General features: G+C 47.3%; 2 protein-coding genes across 3 annotated transcripts in view; one reads left to right on the top strand and one right to left on the bottom strand.

Moving 5' to 3' along the window:
• Nucleotides 1-9,621, bottom strand: part of LOC144487039 (X-ray repair cross-complementing protein 6-like) — a 69,175-nt gene extending 59,554 nt beyond the window's left edge. For both annotated transcript variants that reach the window (XM_078205082.1, XM_078205083.1), the window contains exon 1: nucleotides 9,574-9,621. In XM_078205082.1, the coding sequence (XP_078061208.1) occupies nucleotides 9,574-9,593 (20 nt within the window). In that variant the 5' untranslated portion in view covers nucleotides 9,594-9,621. The remainder of the gene's footprint in view (nucleotides 1-9,573) is intronic.
• A 3,198-nt stretch (nucleotides 9,622-12,819) lies between these two features.
• LOC144487035 (X-ray repair cross-complementing protein 5-like) overlaps nucleotides 12,820-20,255 on the top strand; it is a 35,818-nt gene continuing 28,382 nt past the window's right edge. The window contains exons 1-3 of the mRNA XM_078205080.1: nucleotides 12,820-12,887; nucleotides 17,752-17,863; nucleotides 18,946-19,084. Coding sequence (XP_078061206.1) covers nucleotides 12,820-12,887; nucleotides 17,752-17,863; nucleotides 18,946-19,084 — 319 coding nt within the window. The remainder of the gene's footprint in view (nucleotides 12,888-17,751; nucleotides 17,864-18,945; nucleotides 19,085-20,255) is intronic.

The following is a 20,255-nucleotide window of genomic DNA, read 5'->3' as shown; positions in this document are numbered from 1 at the left end:
GATGCATTTTAGACGATCAAATTTAGGTGTGAATAATATGATGTGACAGAACTCTGAGCAACATTAACATACAGAGGGATCTGGGCATACAGGTCCATAGTTCCCTAAAAGTGGCAACGCTGGTGGCCAAGGTTATTAAGAAGGCATATGGCATGCTTGCTTTCATCAGCCGAGTAAGGGCAGAAGGTTTTTTTTACTTAATTTAGGGCATCATGATCGGCACAGGTTTGGAGGGTCAAAGGGCCTGTTCCTGTGCTGTACTTTTCCTTGTTCTTTCTTGTACACTCCATCGTGTCTACATTGGCTTTTCAGAGCAATCTCATTGTGCTCTTGTTCAGCTGCTCTCTCCCCATTGCTCTGTAATAATTTCCCTTCAGATAATGTTCTTATTTGCTTTTGAAAGTTGCTACATACTGAATCTGCTTTCGCCGCCCTCTGGATAATACACTGTGTCATTAAAAAATGTTGCCTCATGTTGCCAAATATTGTCCAGTTGATCAAGCACTTTTGAGGTGTAATCATTGTTGTAATGTAGGCAATTGGGGAAAGCAAGCTCCCACAATGTGATTATTACCCGATAGTCAGTTTTTGTGATCCGACGTGGATTGTGGGATAAATATTGGCCAGAACACCAGGAAAAATACACCCTCTGCTCTTCTTCCAAAGAGCGCAACGTGATCAAACAAACATACAAAATAGGAGTAGCAGCAGGCCATTCTGCCCCTCGGGCCTGCTCCACCATTCAACAAGATCAGGCTAATCTATTTCTGTTTCGAGTTCAACATTCCCGCCTACCCACGATAACCTCTGATTTCCTCACCTAACAAGAATCTATCTACCTCTGCCATAAAAATATTCAGTGACCCAGCCTCCACCACCTTCTGAGGCAGAGAGTTCCAAAATCACACAACCCTCTGATAGAAACAAATTTTCCTCACCTCTATCGACCATGCCCACCCAAGAAGGTTTAACATCCCACCCAAAAGACAGCACCTATGGCAGTGCAGCACTCTCACTATACTGCACCAATTTTGGATTTTGTGCTTATAATTTCTGAAATGGAGCTTGAAGTCAGGGCATAGTGACCCAGGGATGGGAGCAGTTCCCGTTGGGGGTGGTCCCCATTGGGAATGGTCCCCGTTGGGGGTGGTCCCCATTGGGGGTGGGACACATTGACCCAGGGATGGAAGTAGTCTCCATTAGGAGTGGTCTCCATTAGAAGTGGTCTCCATGGGGGTAGTCCCCATTGGGAGGGGTCCATATTAGGAGTGGGACACACTGACCCAGGGATGGGAGTGGTCTTCATTGGGTCCCCATTGGCGGTGGTCTCCACTGGGAGTTGGACACACTGAGCCAGGGATGAGAGTGGTCTCCACTGGGAGTGGGACACACTGAGCCAGGGATGAGAGTGATCTCCATTGGGAGTGGTCTCCACCTGGCCCCCATAGGGGGTGGTCACCATTGGGACTGGAAGAAACTGACGCACGGATGGGAGTGGTCTCCATTGGGTTCCAACTTGGAAAGGTCCCTATTGGATGTGGGACACTCTGACCCAGAGATGGGAGTTGCCTTCATTGGAAGTGGGACACAGTGACGCAGGGATGGGACTGGTCTCCATTGGAAGTGGTCTCCATTGGGGATGGTCTCCATTGGGGGAGTTCTCAAATGGGAGTGATCTCCATTAGGGGTAGTCTCCATTGGGGGTACTCCCCACTGGGAGTGGATACACTGACGCAGGGATGGGAGTGGTCCCCATTGGGAGTGGGACACACTGACGGAGGGATGGGAATGGTCCCCATTGGGAGTGGGACACACTAACACAGGGATGGGAATGGTCCCCATTGGGAGTGGGACACACTGACGGAGGGATGAGAGGGGTCCCCACTGGGAGTGAGACACACTGACCCAGGGATGGGAACAGTCTCCATTGGGAGTGGGACACACTGATGGAGGGATGGGAGGGGTCCCCACTGGGAGTGAGACACACTGACCCAGGGATGGGAACAGTCTCCATTGGGAGTGGGACACACTGATGGAGGGATGGGAGGGGTCCCCACTGGGAGTAGGACACACTGACAATGGGATGTGAGTGGTCCCCATTGGGAGTGGGACACACTAACCCAAGGATGGGAATGGTCTCCACTGGGAGTGGACACACTGATGGAGGAATGGGAGGGGTCCCCACTGGGAGTGGGACACACTGACGCAGGGATGGGAGGGGTCCCCATTGGGAGTAGGACACACTGACCCAGGGATGGGAGGAGTCCCTATTGGGAGTGGGATGCGCTGACCCAGGGATGGGAGTTGCCATAGGAACATAGGAATTAGGAGCAGAAGTAAGCAAATTCAGCCCTTCGAGCCTGCTCCGCCATTCAATCAGATCTGGTCTCAAATCCACCTCCTCACCTGCTCCCCATCTCCCTCTTTCCCTTTTTTTTATTGGAAATATATCTATTCCCTTCTTGAAATCATTCAATGATTCAGACTCCACCACGCAATGGGGCAGCGAGTTCCACAAATTCACCACCCTCTGCAAGAAGTAGTTCCTCCTCATCTCAGTTTTAAATCTACCGCCTCTCAACCTATACTCTGTGACCTCTTGTTCGAGATTGCCCCATAAGAAGAAACATTTGGTTAAAATTTTATATACCTCGATCAGATCCCCCCTCACCCTTGTCAACTCCAGTGAGGACAAGCCCAAACTATTTAATCTCTCCTCATACATCAACCCCTTCATTCCCGGAATCAATCTGGTGAACCTCCTCTGAACTGCCTCCAATGCCACCACGTCCTTGCTCAAATAAGGAGACCAAACCTGGACATGACTCCAGCCGTGGTCTCACCAACACCCTATACAATTGCAGCAACACTCCTCTACTTTTATACTCCAGTCCCTTTGCAATAAATGGCAACACTCTATTTGCCTTTTTTATTACCTGCTGCACCTGCATACCAACTTTCCACGATTCATGAACAAAGACACCCAGATCCCTCTGCCCGGACACATTTTGAATCTGCTTCCCATTTAGGTAATAATCTGCCTTTCTATTTTTTCTGCCAAAATGGACAACCTCACACTTATCCACATTAAGCTCCATCTGCCAAATTTTGGCCCATTCTCTTAGCCTACCTATATCCACCTGTAGAGTCTTTATATCCTCTTCACTGCCTGCTTCCCCATTATTTTAGTCTCATCCACAAATTTTGCTGTGTTACACTCTGTCCCCTTCTTGCAGATCAAAGAACTCATGCAAGTTTTTCAAGCACAACTCACCCTTCGTAAAACCATACTGACAATGAGCTTTGTCCTTCCAAATGCTCAGCCATCTCCTCCTTAATGATTGATTCCAGCAACTTCCCCAGCACAGAGGTCAAGCTAACTGGCCTATAATTTCCTACTTTTTGCCTCTGTCCCTTTTTGAATAAGGGCGTCACATTAGCGTGTTTCCAATCCATCAGGACCTCACCGGAATCCAGGGAATTTTGAAATATCACAACCAATGCATCCACTATCTCTGCGGCCACCTCCTTTAATACCCTCGAGTGCAGACCATCAGGCCCCAGGGACTTATCTGCCTTTAATCCCATTAGTTTATTCAATACCTTCTCCTTAGTGATATTTATTGCACCAAGCTGCTCTGCATTAAAGACAGTTTTTGAAAAATCTTCATTTTTCTCCACCATGAAGAAAGAGCATTAAGAGCATTCAAATGGTTATTGGATAAACATATGGATGATATTGGAATAGTGTAGATTAGAGGGGCTTTAGATTGGTTTCACTGGTCGGCGCAACATCGAGGGCCGAAGGGCCTGTACTGCGCTGTAATGTTCTATGTTCTAAAGAGGCAGAATATTGGTTTAGTGCCTCCGCCATCTCGATGTTCCCCAATAATACCTCACCAGTATCGTCCTCTAAAGGGCCAACATTTAGTTTCGCTATTCTCTTCCTCCTTATATACTTGTAGAAGCTTTTGGTTTCTGTGTTTATGTTTTCTGCTAGCTTCCTGTCGTAGTTCACTTAGCTCCTTTGATTCTATTTTTAACAGCCTTTAACTGAACCTTAAAGTTCTCCCAATCCTCCAGCTTGCCACTAGCTTTGCAGTAGTTTCCCTAGTTTTTGCCTCTATGTAGGGTGAATATGATAGGGTGAATGCACTCAGTCTTTTTCCCAGGGTTGGGGAATCGAGAACTAGAGGGCATTGGTTTAAGTTAAGAGGGGAAAGAATTAATTAATGGGAACCTGAGGAGCAACCTTTTCTTTTTACACAGAGGGTGGTACGTGTGTGGAATGAGTTGTCAGAGGAAGTGGTTGAGGCAGGGACATTGACAACATTTAAAAGGCATTTGGACAGATACATGGATAGGAAAGGTTTTGAGGGATATGGGCCAAAAGCAGGCAAATGGGGTTAGCTTAGATGGGCATTTTGGTCGGCATGGACCAGTTTGGGCCGAAGGGCCTGTCTCCATGCTGTAGATTCTATGTCCTCTTTGACTTCCTTGTCTTGCCATGGAACGTTTTCCTTCCTTTAATAATTCCTCTTCCTCTCAGGAATATACTTTAATCGAGAGATATTCAATATCTCCGTCAACATCCGCCATTGTTCCTTAACGGTCCTGCCCTCAAGTATTTGTGTCCAATTTACTTGGGCCAACTCTTTCCTCAGACCTGTATAATTACCTCTGCCCAACGCTAAAACTCTAGTATGGCACTCTGGCTTCTCTCACTCAATCGGAATCCGAAATTCTAGCAGATCCAAGAGGATCTTTAACAACAAGACTATTTATCAACACTTCTTCGTTACTAAATCTAAAATAGCCTGTTCCCTGGTTGGTTCCATAACATATTGCTCTAAGAAACAATCCCTCATATACTCTATGAAATCTCCCTCGAGGCTACCTTTGCCAATTTGATTGATCCCATCTATATCCATGTTAAAATGACCCACGATTACCTTATGCCCTTCTCATAAGCCCACATTAGTTTATATTGGTTTATACTATGCCCCACTTTGGAAGTATTGCTTGGGGGCCTGTAAATTGCTCCGACCAAGATGTTTTTTCATAGAACCATACAGCGCAGAAGAGGCCCTTCGGCCCATCGAGTCTGCACCAACACATCCTCTTTTTTTTATTCCCACCATATTGATTCAACATAGATCTAAACGGGTATGATATAATTGGGATTACAGAGACATGGCTGCAGGATGACCAGGGGTGGGAATTGAATGTCCCAGGGTATTCAATATTTAAGAAGGACAGCCATAAAGGGAAAGGTGGTGGAGTGGCACTGCTGGTTAAAGAGGAAATTAACACAATAGTGAGAAAGGATATTAGCTCTGACAACATGAAGTCTGTATGGGTAGAGTTGAGAAATACCAAGGGGCAAAAAACATTCGTGGATGTCATATGTAGACCCCCAAACTGCAGTGGTCATGTTGGGAACGGCATTAAACACGAAATTAGAGATGCATGTGGTAAGGGAATATCGGTGATCATGGGTGATTTTAATCTGCACATAGATTGGGCAAATCAAATTAGCAACAATGCCGTAGAGAAAGAATTCCTGGAGTGCGTATGGGATGGTTTTCTTGACCAATATGTGGAGGAACCAACTAGAGAGCCGGCCATCTTAGACTGGGTACTGTGTAATGAGAAGGGAATCATAGAAACCCTATAGTGCAGAAAGAGGCCACCTGGACTGGGAGGCCACCCATCGAGTCTGCACCGACCACAATCCCACCCAGGCCCTACCCCCATATCCCTACATATTTACCCGCTAATCCCTCTAACCTACGCATCTCAGGACACTAAGGGGCAATTTTAGCATGGCCAATCCACCTAACCCACACATCTTTGGACTGTGGGAGGAAACCGGAGCACCCGGAGGAAACCCACGCAGACACGAGGAGAATTTGCAAACTCCACACAGACAGTGACCCAAGCCGGGAATCGAACCCAGGTCTCTGGAGCTGTGAAGCAGCAGTGCTAACCACTGTGCTTCCGTGCCGCCCCAATCATTCCCAGTCTAGCTGTACGAGACCCCTTGGGGATGAGCGACCATAACATCAGGAATTTTTTTATCAAGGTGGAGAGTGAAATAGTTGATTCAGAGACTAGGGTGCTTAATCTTAATAAAGGAAACTATGAGGATATAAGGTGTGAGTTGGCCTTGATAGATTGGGGAGAATTACTTAAAGGGATGACAGTGGATAGGCAATGGCAAACATTCAAGGAACAAATGGGGGAACTGCAGCAACTCTTTATTCCTGTCTGGCACAAAAGCAAAATGGGTAAGAGGGCCAATCCATGGCTTACAAAGGAAATTAGAGAGAGTATCCGATCTAAGGAAGAAGCATATAGATTGGTCAAGAAAAATAATAGGTCTGAAATTTGGGAGCAGTTTAGAATTCAAACAAAGAAGGACCAAGTGATTGATTAAGGGGGAAATACAGTGCAAAAGTAAGCTTGCAGGGAACATAAAGACTGACACTGAGGGTTTCTATAGATATGTGAAGAGAAAGAGGTTGGTGAAGACAAATGTAGGTCCCCTACAGACAGAAATGGGGGAATGTATAATAGGGGACAAAGAAATGGCCAAGCAACTGAATATACTTTGGTTCTGTCTTCATAAAAGAGGACACAAATCAGATGCCAGAAATGTTGGAGAATGCAAGATTTAGTGAGAGGGAAGAAGAGCTGAGGGAGATCAATATTAGTAGAGAAATGGTGCTGGAAACATTGATGGGATTGAAGGCGGATAATTTCCCAGGGCCTGATAATCTATATCCCAGAGTACTTAAAAAAGTGGCTCCAGAAATAGTGGATGTATTGGTGGTCATCTTCCAGGATTCTATAGATTCTGGAACAGTCCCTGCAGGTTGGAGGGTAACGAATGTCACTCCAATATTCAAAAAGGGAGGTAGAGAGAAAACAGGGAATTATAGATCAGTAAGCTTAACATCGGAAGTGGGGAAAATTCTCAAATCCATCATCAAGGACCTTATAGCAGAGTATTTAGAAAGCGTGGCAGGATCAGACAGAGTCAGCATGGATTTATGAAGGGGAAATCATGCTTGACAAATCTGTTGGAATTCTTTGAAGATGTAACTAGTAGAGTTGACAAGGGGGAGCCAATCAATGTGGTATATTTGGACTTTCAGAAAGCGTTTGACAAAGTCTCGCATAAGAGAATATCGTGCAAGATGAAAGCGCATGTGATTGGGGGAAGTGTATTGAGATGGATAGAAAACTGGTTGGCAGAGAGGAAACAAAGAGTAAAAATTAATGGTTGCTTTTCAAATTGGCAGGCAGTAACTAGTGGGGTGCCACAGGGATTGGTGCTGGGACCCCAGATATTCACAATATATATTAATAATTTGGATGAGGGAACAAAATGTAACATCTCAAAGTTTGCAGATGATACCAAGTTGGGTGGGAGGGTGAACTGTGATGAGGATGCAGAGATCCTACAGAATGATCTGGACAGATTGGGTGAGTGGGCAAATCAATGATAGATGCAGTATAATTTGGATAAATGAGAGGTTATTCACTTTGGAAGTAAAAACAAGAAGGCAGATTACTACCTGAACGGCTGTAAATTGGGAGAGGGGAGTGTGCAGCGGTACCTGGGTGTCCTTGTGCACCAGTCACTGAAGGTAAGCACACAGGTGCAGCAGGCGGTAAAGAAGGCAAATGGTATGTTGGCCTTCATTGCGAGAGGTTTCGAGTACAGGAGCAGGGATGTGTTGTTGCAATTATACAGGGCCTTGGTGAGGCCACACCTAGAGTATTGTGTGCAGTTTTGGTCTCCTTTTCTGAGGAAGGATGTTCTTGCTGTCAAGGGAGTGCAGCGAAGTCTTACCAGGCTGATTCAGGGAATGGCGGGACTGATGTATGAGGAAAGATTGACTAGGTTAAGATTGTTTTTGCTGGAGTTCAGATGAATGAGAGGGGATCTCATAGAGACTTAGGAACTTCTAACAAGACTAGACAGGGTAGATGCAGAGAGGATATTCCCGATGGTGGGGGAGTCCAGAACCAGGGTAGACCGTTTAGGACGGAGGTGAGGAGACATTTCTTCACTCGAAGAATGGTGAGCCTGTGGAATTCGTTACCACAGGAAGTAGTTGATGCCAAAACATTGAATGTATTCAAGAGGTGGCTGGATATAGCACTTGGGACGAATGGGATCAAAGGTTATGGGGAAAAAGCAGGATTAAGTTATTGAGTTAGACGATCAGTCGGGCAGCATAGTCGGTGCAGGCTCGGAGGGCCAAAGGGCCTGTTCCTGTACTGTAATTTTCTTTGTTCTTTGTACGGTGAAATGTATAGGTTGTTGCACACTATACAGACGAAGCATACCGTTCATAGAGAAGGAGTGCAGAATGTGTTACAGTCATAGCTAGAGTGTAGAGAAAGGTCAACTTTAATGCAAGGTTGGTCCATTCAAATGTTTGATGGCAGCAGGGAAAAAACTGTTCTCGAGTCGGTTGGTACATGACCTCAACTTTTCTATCTTTTTCCCCAATGGAAGAAGGTGGAAGAGAGAATGTCCGGGGTGCATGGGGTCCTTAATTTTGCCGGCTGCTTTTCCGACGCAACGGGAAGTGCAGATAGAATCAATGGATGGGACTGGGCTACATTCATGACTCTTTGTAGTTTCTTGCGGTCCGTTAGAATAATGGTGTTGGAGGCTGAACTGGAGTCAATAAATAGGAGTCTGACATCGGTGTCTTTGTTATCTCGGTGTTCCAGGGTTGAGTGCAGGGCCAGGGAAATAATAATGCCTGTTCACTTCTTTCCTGCTTCTGATGTGGCGACACGGTGGCTAACACTGCTGCCTCACAGCGCCAGGGACCGAGGTTCGACTCCCGGCTTGGCTCGCTGTCTGTGTGGAGTCTACACGTTCTCCCCATGTCTACGTGGGTTTCCTCCGGGTGCTCCGGTTTCCTCCCACAGTCTGAAAGACGTGCTGGTTAGGGTGCATTGGCCGTGCTAAATTCTCCCTCGGAGTACCCGAAGAGAAGCCGGAATGTGGCGACTCGGGGAATTTCACAGTAACATCATTGCAGGGACAAACTGATTGCCAACTGGACATCACATTATGTTAATGTAAGCCTTACTTGTGACTAATAAACTTTAATACAGCCTTGGTGTCATCGTTAACCCATAAAGCAACTCCCTATCCTGTCCATCGTTCCACAATACTGAGTAAGCACCCTTGGACATTCAACTCCCAGTCCTGCTCCTCCTTAACCATGTCTCTGGAATCCCCACCAAACCTTACCCATTGGTCTCTATTGGTGCCATAACCCATTGTCCCCACAGGGAGTGGCACTGCGCCTGCGCGGCCGCGGCCGCGGCCCCGACCCCTCGCGAGACCGGAAGTGAGCAGGCGCGAGCAGCCGGCAGCCGTTTCTCAATCTCTCTTCACGTTCTGGCGATTAAACGCACCCCCCCGCCCCGCGCGCCTGAGGCCGGAGTTTTTAATTATTATTATTTTCCGCTCCCGTCGGGAATTCTAACTGGGTTTTACCGCTGATTTACCCTCCCTGGCCAGACTCAAACTTTTACCCGCGGGGCCAGCAACACATTCGCGTCCGAACCGGCTGTCCGCCTCCTCGAGGCTTCACTCGTCTCGTTTCTGATTGGTTAACGCGGCTGTCAATCAGAGGCACCAAGGGTTTCGATTGGTTGTCATGCCTGTCAATCACTGTCCCTTAGATCCACCCATCTTGTGGCTGATTGGCCTGTTCCCTTCGCTCCTGCTTCTGATTGGCTATGTCACGTGTGATTCATAGCCCCCCCCAAGGTCCGCCTTCCTCGCTTGTGATTGGCTTTGTTGCCTTGTCTCCTGCCTCCGATTGGGTAATCCGATAGGCCCATCTTGCTGCTGATTGGCTCCTTAGCTCTCCTCTACACCGTATCTGATTGGCCTAATCGGCGATCAATCATTGTGACCCTGGGAACCGCCCACGTTTCGGTTGATTGGCCTCTTGCCTTTGCCCTCTCCGGGTTCCGATTGGTTGATAGCTCCTGTTCGGCTGTCAATCAAACCCAGTGAGTCATTGCCCCTGGGCTTCCTAAAGACATGTTGTGGAGGTGCTGGTGTTGGACTGGGGTGAACACAGTAAGAAGTCTCACAACACCAGGTTAAAGTCCAACAGGTTTATTTGGTAGCACAAGCCACTAGCTTTCGGAGCGCTGCTCCTTCATCAGGTGAGTGTGAGTTGTGTTCACAAACAGGGCACATAAAGACACAAACTCAATTTACAGAATAATGGTTGGAATGTGAGTCCTTGCAGGTAATCTTAAAGGTTACATTGTGAGTGGAGAGAGCGTTAAGCACAGGTTAAAGAGATGTGTATTGTCTCCAGACAGGACAGTTAGTGAGATTTTGCAAGTCATGGGGTTTACAGGTAGTGTGACATGAACCCAAGATCCCGGTTGAGGCCGTCCTCATGTGTGTGGAACGTGGCTATCACTCTGCTCAGTGACTCTGCGTTGTGAAGGCCATCTTGGAGAGCGTTTACCCGAAGATCAGAGGCTGAATGCCCGTGACCGCTGAAGTGTTCCCCAACAGGAAGAGAACACTCTTGCCTGGTGAAGTGGACCTCTTCACCGCACAGGACCTTCAACTGATGCTATACACTAGATACATCGATGACATTTTCTTCCTTTAGACTCATGGTGAACAATCACTGAAACAGCTATATGATGACATCAACAAGTTCCATCCCACCATCAGACTCACCATGGACTACTCTCCAGAATCGGTTGCATTCTTGGACATACGCATCTCCATCAAGGACGGTCACCTCAGCACCTCACTGTACCGCAAGCCCACAGATAACCTCACGATGCTCCACTTCTCCAGCTTCCACCCTAAACACGTTAACGAAGCCATCCCCTATGGACAAGCCCTCCGTATACACAGGATCTGCTCAGATGAGGAGGATCGCAACAGACACCGCCAGACGCTGAAAGATGCCCTCATAAGAACAGGATATGGCGCTCGACTCATCGATCGATAGTTCCAACGCGCCACAGCGAAAAATCGCACCAACCTCCTCAGAAGACAAACACAGGACACGGCAGACAAAATACCCTACATCGTCCAGTACTTCCCCGGAGCGGAGAAGCTATCACATCTTCTCCAGAGCCTTCAACATGTCATTGATGAAGACAAACATCTCACCAAGGCCATCCCCACACTCCTACTTCTTGCCTTCAAACAACCGCACAACCACAAACAGACCATTGTCCGCAGCAAACTACCCAGCCTTCAGGAGAACAGTGACCACGACACCACACAACCCTGCCACAGCAACCTCTGCAAGACGTGCCGGATCATCGACATGGATGCCATCATCTCACGTGAGAACACCATCTACCAGGTTCACGGTACATACACTTGCAACTCGACCAACGTTGTCTACCTCCATACACTGCAGGAAAGGATGCCCCGAGACATGGTACATTGGGGAGACCATGCAGATGCTACGACAACAGATGAATGAACACCGCTCGACAATCACCAGGCAAGAGTGTTCTCTTCCTGTTGGGGAACACTTCAGCAGTCACAGGCATTCGGCCTCTGATCTTCGGGTAAACGTTCTCCAAGGCAGCCTTCACGACATGCGACAGCGCAGAGTCGCTGAGCAGAGACTGATAGCCAAGTTCTGCACACATGAGGATGGCCTCAACCAGGATCTTGGGTTCATGTCATTCTATCTGTAATCCACGACTTGCCTGGGCTTGCAAAATCTCACTAACTGTCCTGGCTGGAGACAATACAAATCTCTTTAACCTGTGCTTAACCCTCTCTCCACTCACATTGTCTGTATCTTTGAGACTTGATTACCTGTAAAGACTCGCATTCCAACCATTATTTTGTAAATTGAGTTTGTGTCTTTATATACCCTGTTTATGAACAGAACTCCCACTCACCTGATGAAGGAGCAGCGCTCCGAAAGCTAGTGGCTTTTGCGACCAAATAAACCTGTTGGACTTTAACCTGGTGTTGTGAGACTTCTTACTGCACTCTTAAAGCGCCATATTCTCCTCTTAAAGGGACAGCTCCCTCCAGGGGAACACATTTCAATAACTGCTGCTTTAATACTAACTTATATTTCTTCTCCCATTGCTCTTCTCTGTTGTATATCATTCCAAACATTTAAAATCCAGATGTGTAATTTAAAAGAGACTTATATTGGGCACATTTCCCAACACCAAGTCTCACTTTCCACCTAGGAGGAGGCCATTCGGTCCCTCGAGTCTGTTCCATCATTCAGCTAATTCATGACTGATCTGGGTCACCTACCTTGAATCTGTTAATACCCTTTGCCTGGAGAAAATTAATCAGCCACAGTGAGGCCAGCACTGGATGAGGCTGGGAGCCGTACATCTCCCTTTGGAACGCTCCACCCCACTGTGGACTGTGGATGCTCACTCGATGAGCATAGTCCAGGCAGAAATCAATAGGACTTTGGGTGCCAAAGGAGGTGGGGAGAATGCAGGGAGGTGGAGTTGAGGTAGATGATTAGTCATGATCTTATTGAATGGCAGGACAGGCTTGAGGGGCCGAATGGTCTACACTAGCTCCGATTGAGAGAGCTGTATGCCCTTGAAGAAGTGAAACCAATCAAGGCACTGTTTTGTTTTTAAATCTTTTTGAGTCCAAAGTGACTGAATTATTCTGCCACCTTGTCTCTGTCACTTCTCTGGGCTAATCCCATGATCCAGGAATGTCTCCTTTGGTTAATGTTGTCCCTTGTACTTCTACCTGACAGGGGAGTTGGCACTTCCTCCACAGCAGATATGGCGGATTGGCAGTCACACTTTCGGAATGAAGATGAGGAGGATCCAGAGGAAGCAGAGGAAAACGAAGGGAGGTCTCCCCTCAACCTCCTCCGCGCCAGAGAGAACAGCCCTAGCTCCCTCAACCTTTCCTCATAAGACCTACCCTCCAAATCAGGCAGCTTCCTGGTAAATCTCCTTTGCACTCTTTCCAGCTCTTCCACATTCTTCTTATCGTGAGGTGACCAGAACTGCACACAATATTCCAAATGTGGTCTCACCAAGGTCCTGTACAGTTGCAGCATAACCCCACGGCTCTTAAACTCCAACCCCCTGTTAATAAACGCTAACACACTATAGGCCTTCTTCACAGCTCTATCCACTTGAGAGGCAACCTTCAGAGATCTGTGGATATGAACCCCAAGATCCCTCTGTTCCTCCACAGTCTTCAGAACCCTACCTTTGACCTGATGGGCCAAATGGCCTCCTTCTGCACTGTCGGATTCTACGATTCTAACATGCTGTACACCTCTAGATAATAAACATTTGAGGCTGATGAGACGGGTTTTTGATAGGAGAGGGAAACAGGCAGGGAAGTGGAGTTAAGGCCACAATCATATCAGCCGTGATCTCATTGAATGGTGGAGCATTCCTGTTCCTATTTATTATGTTTAAGTACAACACACTGCGCACGTTTTGATAATTCTAACCCTGACCTGAAACCATAGCCTCAATGAGTGACAGAACAGTACTCACCAGTGCTTCCCCCAGATGTTATATAGGGTGGCACAGTGGTTAGCACTACTGCCTTACAGCGCCAGGGATCCATGTTTGACTCTCGGCTTGGGTGACTGTGCGGAGTCTGCACATTCTCCCCGTGTCTGTGTGGGTTTCCTCCAGGTGCTCCAGTTTCCTCCGGAAAGATGTGCTGGTTAGGTGCATTGGTCCTCTGGTTCTTGATCCTTCCACCAATGGGAACAGTTTCTCCCTCTTGACTCTGTCCAGATCCCTCGTGATTTTGAACTTTTCCAAGGAAAACAGTTCCAACTTCTCCAATCTATCCACATAACTGAAGTCCCTCATCCCTGGAACCACCTGGACCTTTTCTGAAGCCGTCATATCTTTCCTAAATTGCAATCTCCAGAATTGGACGCAATACTCCAGTTGATGCTGGACCAGTGTTTTGTAAAAATTCTTTTTCACTCCCTTGCTGTTGTACTCTGTGCTGTTATTTATAAAGACCAAGATCCCATGTGCCTTTTTATCCACTTTCTCAACTTGTCCTGCCACCTTCAGTGATTTATGCACATATACACCCAGGTCTCTCTGCTCCAGCACCCACTTTAGAATTGTTTGTTTTATTTTATATTGTGTCCTATGCATTCTTCCAACCAAAATGAATCAGAAAGAGGCTATTCGGCCCATCGAGTCTGCACCGACCACAATCCCACCCAGGCCCTACCCCCATATCCCTACATATTTACCCTCTAATCCCTCTAACCCCTCTAGTTTGCCAAATACTAACGATAGAGGGTTGGCAGCAGGAGAAATACTTAATACAATTAATGTTACCAGAGAGGCAGTGCTGGGTAGACTAATGGGACTGAAGGTGGACATGTCCCCGGGTCCGGATGGAATGCATCCCAGGGTATTGAAAGAAATGTCAGAGGTAATAGTGGATGCGTTAGTGATTATTTATCAAAACTCGTTGCATTCTGGGGTAGTGCCGGTTGATTGGAAAACGGCTAATGTTACGCCGCTGTTTAAAAAAGGAAGGAGACAAAAGGCGGGTAACTATAGGCCGGTCAGCTTAACGTCTGTAGTAGGGAAAATGCTGGAATCCATTATTAAAGAGGAGATAGCAGGGCATCTGGATAGAAATGGTTCGATCAATCAGACGCAGCATGGATTCATGAGGGGAAAGTCGTGCTTGACGAACATGTTGGATTTTTATGAAGATGTGACTAGGGCGGTTGATGGAGGAGAACCGGTGGATGCGGTGTTTTTGGATTTCCAAAAGGCGTTTGATAAGGTGCCCCATAAAAGGCTGCTGAAGAAGATTAGGGCACACGGAGTTGGGGGTAGTGTGTTAAAGTGGATTGGGGACTGGCTATCCGACAGGAAGCAAAGAGTCGGAATAAATGGGTGTTTTTCCGGTTGGAGGAAGGTAACTAGTGGCGTGCCGCAGGGATCGGTACTCGGGCCGCAACTGTTTACCATTTATATAGATGATCTGGAGGAGGGGACGGAGTGTAGGGTAACAAAGTTTGCAGACGACACAAAGATAAGTGGAAAAGTGAATCGTGTGGAGGACGGAGAAGATCTGCAGAGAGATTCGGACAGGCTGAGTGAGTGGGCGAGGATATGGCAAATGGAGTATAACGTTGATAAATGCGAGGTTATACACTTTGGAGGAAATAATAACAAATGGGATTACTATCTCAATGGAAACAAATTAAAACATGCTACCGTGCAAAGGGACCTGGGGGTCCTTGTGCATGAGACGCAAAAGCCCAGTCTGCAGGTACAACAGGTGATCAAGAAGGCAAATGGGATGTTGGCCTATATTGCGAGGGGGATAGAATATAAAAGCAGGGATGTCTTGATGCACCTGTACAGGGCATTGGTGAGGCCGCAGCTGGAATACTGTGTGCAGTATTGGTCCCCTTATATGAGGAAGGATATATTGGCATTGGAGGGAGTGCAGAGAAGGTTCACCAGGTTGATACCGGAGATGAGGGGTTTGGATTATGAGGAGAGGCTGAGGAGATTGGGTTTGTACTCGTTGGAGTTTAGAAGGATGAGGGGGGATCTTATGGAGACTTATAAGATAATGCGGGGGCTGGATAGGGTGGAGGCGGAGAGATTCTTTCCACTTAGTAAGGAAGTTAAAACTAGAGGTCACAGCCTCAAAATAAAGGGGGGTCGGTTTAAGACAGAGTTGAGGAGGAACTTCTTCTCCCAGAGGGTGGTGAATCTCTGGAATTCTCTGCCCACTGAGGTGGTGGAGGCTACCTCGCTGAATATGTTTAAAGCGCGGATGGATGGATTCCTGATCGGTAAGGGAATTAAGGGTTATGGGGATCAGGCGGGTAAGTGGTACTGATCCACGTCAGATCAGCCATGATCTTATTGAATGGCGGGGCAGGCTCGAGGGGCTAGATGGCCTACTCCTGCTCCTATTTCTTATGTTCTAACCTACGCATCTCAGGACACTAAGGGCAATTTTTAGCATGGCCAATCAACCTAACCCGCACATCTTTGGACTGTGGGAGGAAACCGGAGCACCCGGAGGAAACCCACGCAGACACGAGGAGAATGTGCAAACTCCACACAGACCGTGACCCAAGCCGGGAATCGAACCCAGGTCCCTGGAGCTGTGAAGCAACAGTGCTAACCACTGTGCTAGCGTGCCGAATCATTTTGCGTTTCTCAGCATTACATTTAATCTGATACTTGTCCATTCCATCAGCCCCGTCTTTGTCCTCTTCAAGTTTAACACTATCTCTCTGACAGTTCACAGTCCTTCCAAGTCTTTCTTAATTCAATTTTTGCAAACACATTTCCAGCTTCATGACAGGTGGCACAGTGAAGGTATTCCTCCCATGTGACTCAGCCACAACTTCAGAAAGATCTGAATCCTTTCTCTCTCCACAGACACTGCCAGACCTGCTGAATTTTTCCAGCATTTTCCATTTTTATTTCAGATTTCCAGCATCCCCAGTTATTTGATTTTATTAGATGAGTAAAACGCTATCATTAAGAAACCCACCAACGCCTCTATTTTCTGAGGAGACTAAGGAAATACAACTGGAAGAATGCTTTCGATGATGCATCTGTAGGTGTTGGTGAGAGTCGTATGTCCGCAGATAGAAAGCATCCTTTCTGGTTGTATCACAGCTTGGTATGGGCTCCTGCTCTGCCCAAAACCGCAAGGAACTACAAAAGGTCGTGAAGGTAGCCCAATCCATCACACAAACCAGCCTCCCATCCATTGACTCTGTCTACACTTCCCGCTGCCTTGGCAAAGCAGCCAGCATAATTAAGGACCCCACGCACCCCGGACATTCTCTCTTCCACCTTCTCCCATCGGGAAAAAGATGCAAAAGTCTGAGATCATAGTACCAACCGACTCAAAAACAGTTTCTTAGAATCATAGAATCCTACAGTGCAGGAGGAGGCCATTTGGCCCATCGAGCCCGCACCGCCAACTATCCCACCCAGTCCCTATCCGCGTAACCCCACATATTTACCCTGCTAATCCCCCTGACACTAAGGGACAATTTAGTATAGCCAATTAACCTAACCTGCACATCATTGGACTGTGGGAGGAAACCCACGCAGACAGGGGGAAAATGTGCAGACTCCACACAGACTTTCACCCAAGCCGGGAATTGAACCCGGGTCCCTGGCGCTGTGAGGCAGCAGTGCTAATCACTGTGCCACCGTGCACCCCTGCTACCATCAGACTTTTGAATGGACCTACCTCGCATTAAGTTGATCTTTCTCTACACCCGAGCTCTGACGAACACTACATTCTGCACTCTCTCCTTTCCTTCTCTGTGAATGGTATATTTTGTCTATATAGCGTGCAAGAAACTATACTTTTCACTGTATACTAATACACGTGACAATAAATCAAATCAAACCAGGGTGACACCCCCCCCCCCCCCCCACCAACCCCTGCAGTCTTTCCGGGGCCTTCTCTGAGTGATGTCACTGCGGTTCTAGCAGTTAGAAGGTCGTTGAGCCACAGCTATCGATTTTTTTTTACAAAAGAGAATGTATTACATCCACTCACAGAGATGTCCAGCTGTTACAAACACCATAAATCCCTCCTAATACAAAGAAGCGTGTAGTGGTTGGAGAATGATCACAAGCTGCGATTACTCGGTTTTGTCACCGGCCGCTCTTTTCTATCAGTTAAGGTTGTGACGTGTTGATTTATGTTTCAGAGGACATTCGATACGCAGGCAGGGATAGCTTAGTCTTCCTCATCGATGCCTCGGAGGCCATGTTTGAAATGAATGGTGAGGCCACTTCAGCATTCGACATGACTATTCAGGTAAGAGGCGACCAGTGACAGTGCTGTAGGTGACAGTCGTTAAGTATGTTCAGGGCTGAGGTAGACAGATTTTTAATCAGTCAGGGAATCGAGGGTCTTGGGGATAAGGCGGGAAAGTGGAGTTGAGGATTATCACATCAGTCATGATCTCATTGAATGGTGGAACAGACTCAATGGGCTGAATGGCCTCCTTCTGTTCCTATGCCTGATACTCTAATGGTCCTATAAAACCAGACGTCTGTCTCTCCCTCACATCTCTGAGAGACACACACACACAGTCCCTCTTCTTGAAAACATTCAAGGCACATTTTTACCTCAAAAAAGGTTTTTGAAATTTGTCCTGATGTTTTTCAAAAATACTGTGAAGAAAATCTACCGTGCAAAAGGGACAGCACGGTGGCACAGTGGTTAGCACTGCTGCTTCACAGTGCCAGGGACCCAGGTTTGATTCCTGGCTTGGGTCACTGTCTGTGTGGAGTTTGCATGTTCTCCCTGTGTCTGCGTGTGCTGAGTGTTTTAAGAACATAAGAAATAGGAGCAGGAGAAGGCCATCTAGCCCCTCAAGCCTGCCCCGCCATTCAGTAAGATCATGGCTGATCTGATAGTAGTTTAGTTCCACTGACCCGCCCACTCCCCATAACCCTTAATTCCCTTATTGATCAGAAATCTATCTACCTGTGACTTAAACATATTTAATGAGGTAGCCTCCACTGCTTCAATGGGCAGAGATTCCCTACCCTCTGAGAGAAGAAGTTCCTCCTCAACTCTGTCCTAAACTGACTCCCCCTTATTTTGAGGCTGTGTCCTCTAGTTCTTGTTTCCTTTCTAAGTGGAAAGAATCTCTCTGCCTCTACCCTCTCTAGCCCCTTCATTATCTTATATGACTCTATAAGATCTCCCCTCAGCCTTCTAAACTCCAACGAGTACAGGCCCAATCTACTCAATCTCTCCTCATAAGCTAACCCCCTCATCTCCGGTATCAACCTGGTCAACCTTCTCTGTACTCCCTCCAAGGCCAATACATCCTTCCGCAAAGGTCGGTTGATAGTGCTGCTGACTGATTAGACTCTCTCTACTTGCAGTGTGTCCACAGGGTTTACACCAGTAAGATTATTAGCAGCGACCGTGACCTTCTGGCTGTCGTGTTCTTTGGGACTCAGAAGCACAAGAACTCTGTTGACTTCAAGCATGTTTATGTCCTCCACGACTTGGACACACCAGGCAAGTTTATCCCCCAGATCTGGAGCAAGTCCGTTTAAACTCGGTGTGGGGTATGTCCCTCCCTTGGGACTCTGCTCTGTGCAAGTTGTGGTGTAGGTACGCAGCTGGGAGCAGTAAAGTGACAATAACCAGGCAATCTGATTCAGTGATGTTGATTGAGAAGTAACGATTGGCCGGAATACTGGGAATACACTTCAGAAGTATTGACTGTAAAGCGTTTTGGGACATCTGGGATTGGGAAAGGCGCTATATCAATGCAATTGGTGCCTTTCGGTTGCACTTTTCACATTTACCCACCGTCTTCTCATGGGATCACTGATATGAAGAGCAGGCAACAGGCATGATGGACTGAATGGCCTCCTCATCATAGAATCCTACAGTGCAGAAAGAGGCCATTTGAGCCAGTACTGACAACAATCCCAGGCCCTATCCCCGCAACCCCATGTCTTTACCCTGCTAATCCCCTGACACTAAGGGTTAATTTAGCATGGCCATTCCACCTAACTGTACGTCTTTCAGACTGTGGGAGGAAACCAGAGCACCCAGAAGAAACCCACGGGGAGAATGTGCAGACTCCACGCAGACAATGACCTGAGGTCGGAATTGAACCCGGGCCCCTGGCGCAGTGAGACGGCAGTGCTAACCACTGTGCCACCCGTGCCACCATGTATGTAAAATTCTATATTTCCTTGATCCCATTTCCTTTGTCCCTCTGTCCAGTTGGGTTAACATCCTTTCTGCCTCAACCACAAAACTTGAAAATAAATTTCACATGTTTACAACTCACAATTCTCCAGGACTTGTCTGGACCACAGGAACAGAATGAACATTCTGCTAATAAGAATAGTCTATTTGAAACTCCAGATTTAACGCCCATTCTTGGACCTAATTGCTATATTTACCGCAATCTCAGCCCGTCCAGAGCCGCTAAGCGGACAGCTCAAGTCCAGATGAGATTCTGTTTCCATGGAGCAGAACATGTGTCTCCTCGAGTCCACTTCCACTGGAGGTGTGGGGAACTCTGGCTGGCATAAAGAACAAAGAACAATACAGCACAGGAACAGGCCCTTCGGCCCTCCAAGCCCGCGCCGCTCCCTGGTCCAAACTAGACCATTCTTTTGTATCCCTCCATTCCCACTCCGTTCATATGGCTGTCTAGATAAGTCTTAAA

This window comes from Mustelus asterias, unplaced genomic scaffold, assembly GCF_964213995.1.
Source record: "Mustelus asterias unplaced genomic scaffold, sMusAst1.hap1.1 HAP1_SCAFFOLD_559, whole genome shotgun sequence".
Taxonomy (NCBI): Eukaryota; Metazoa; Chordata; class Chondrichthyes; order Carcharhiniformes; family Triakidae; genus Mustelus; species Mustelus asterias.
This window is presented reverse-complemented; position numbering and strand designations above follow the sequence as displayed.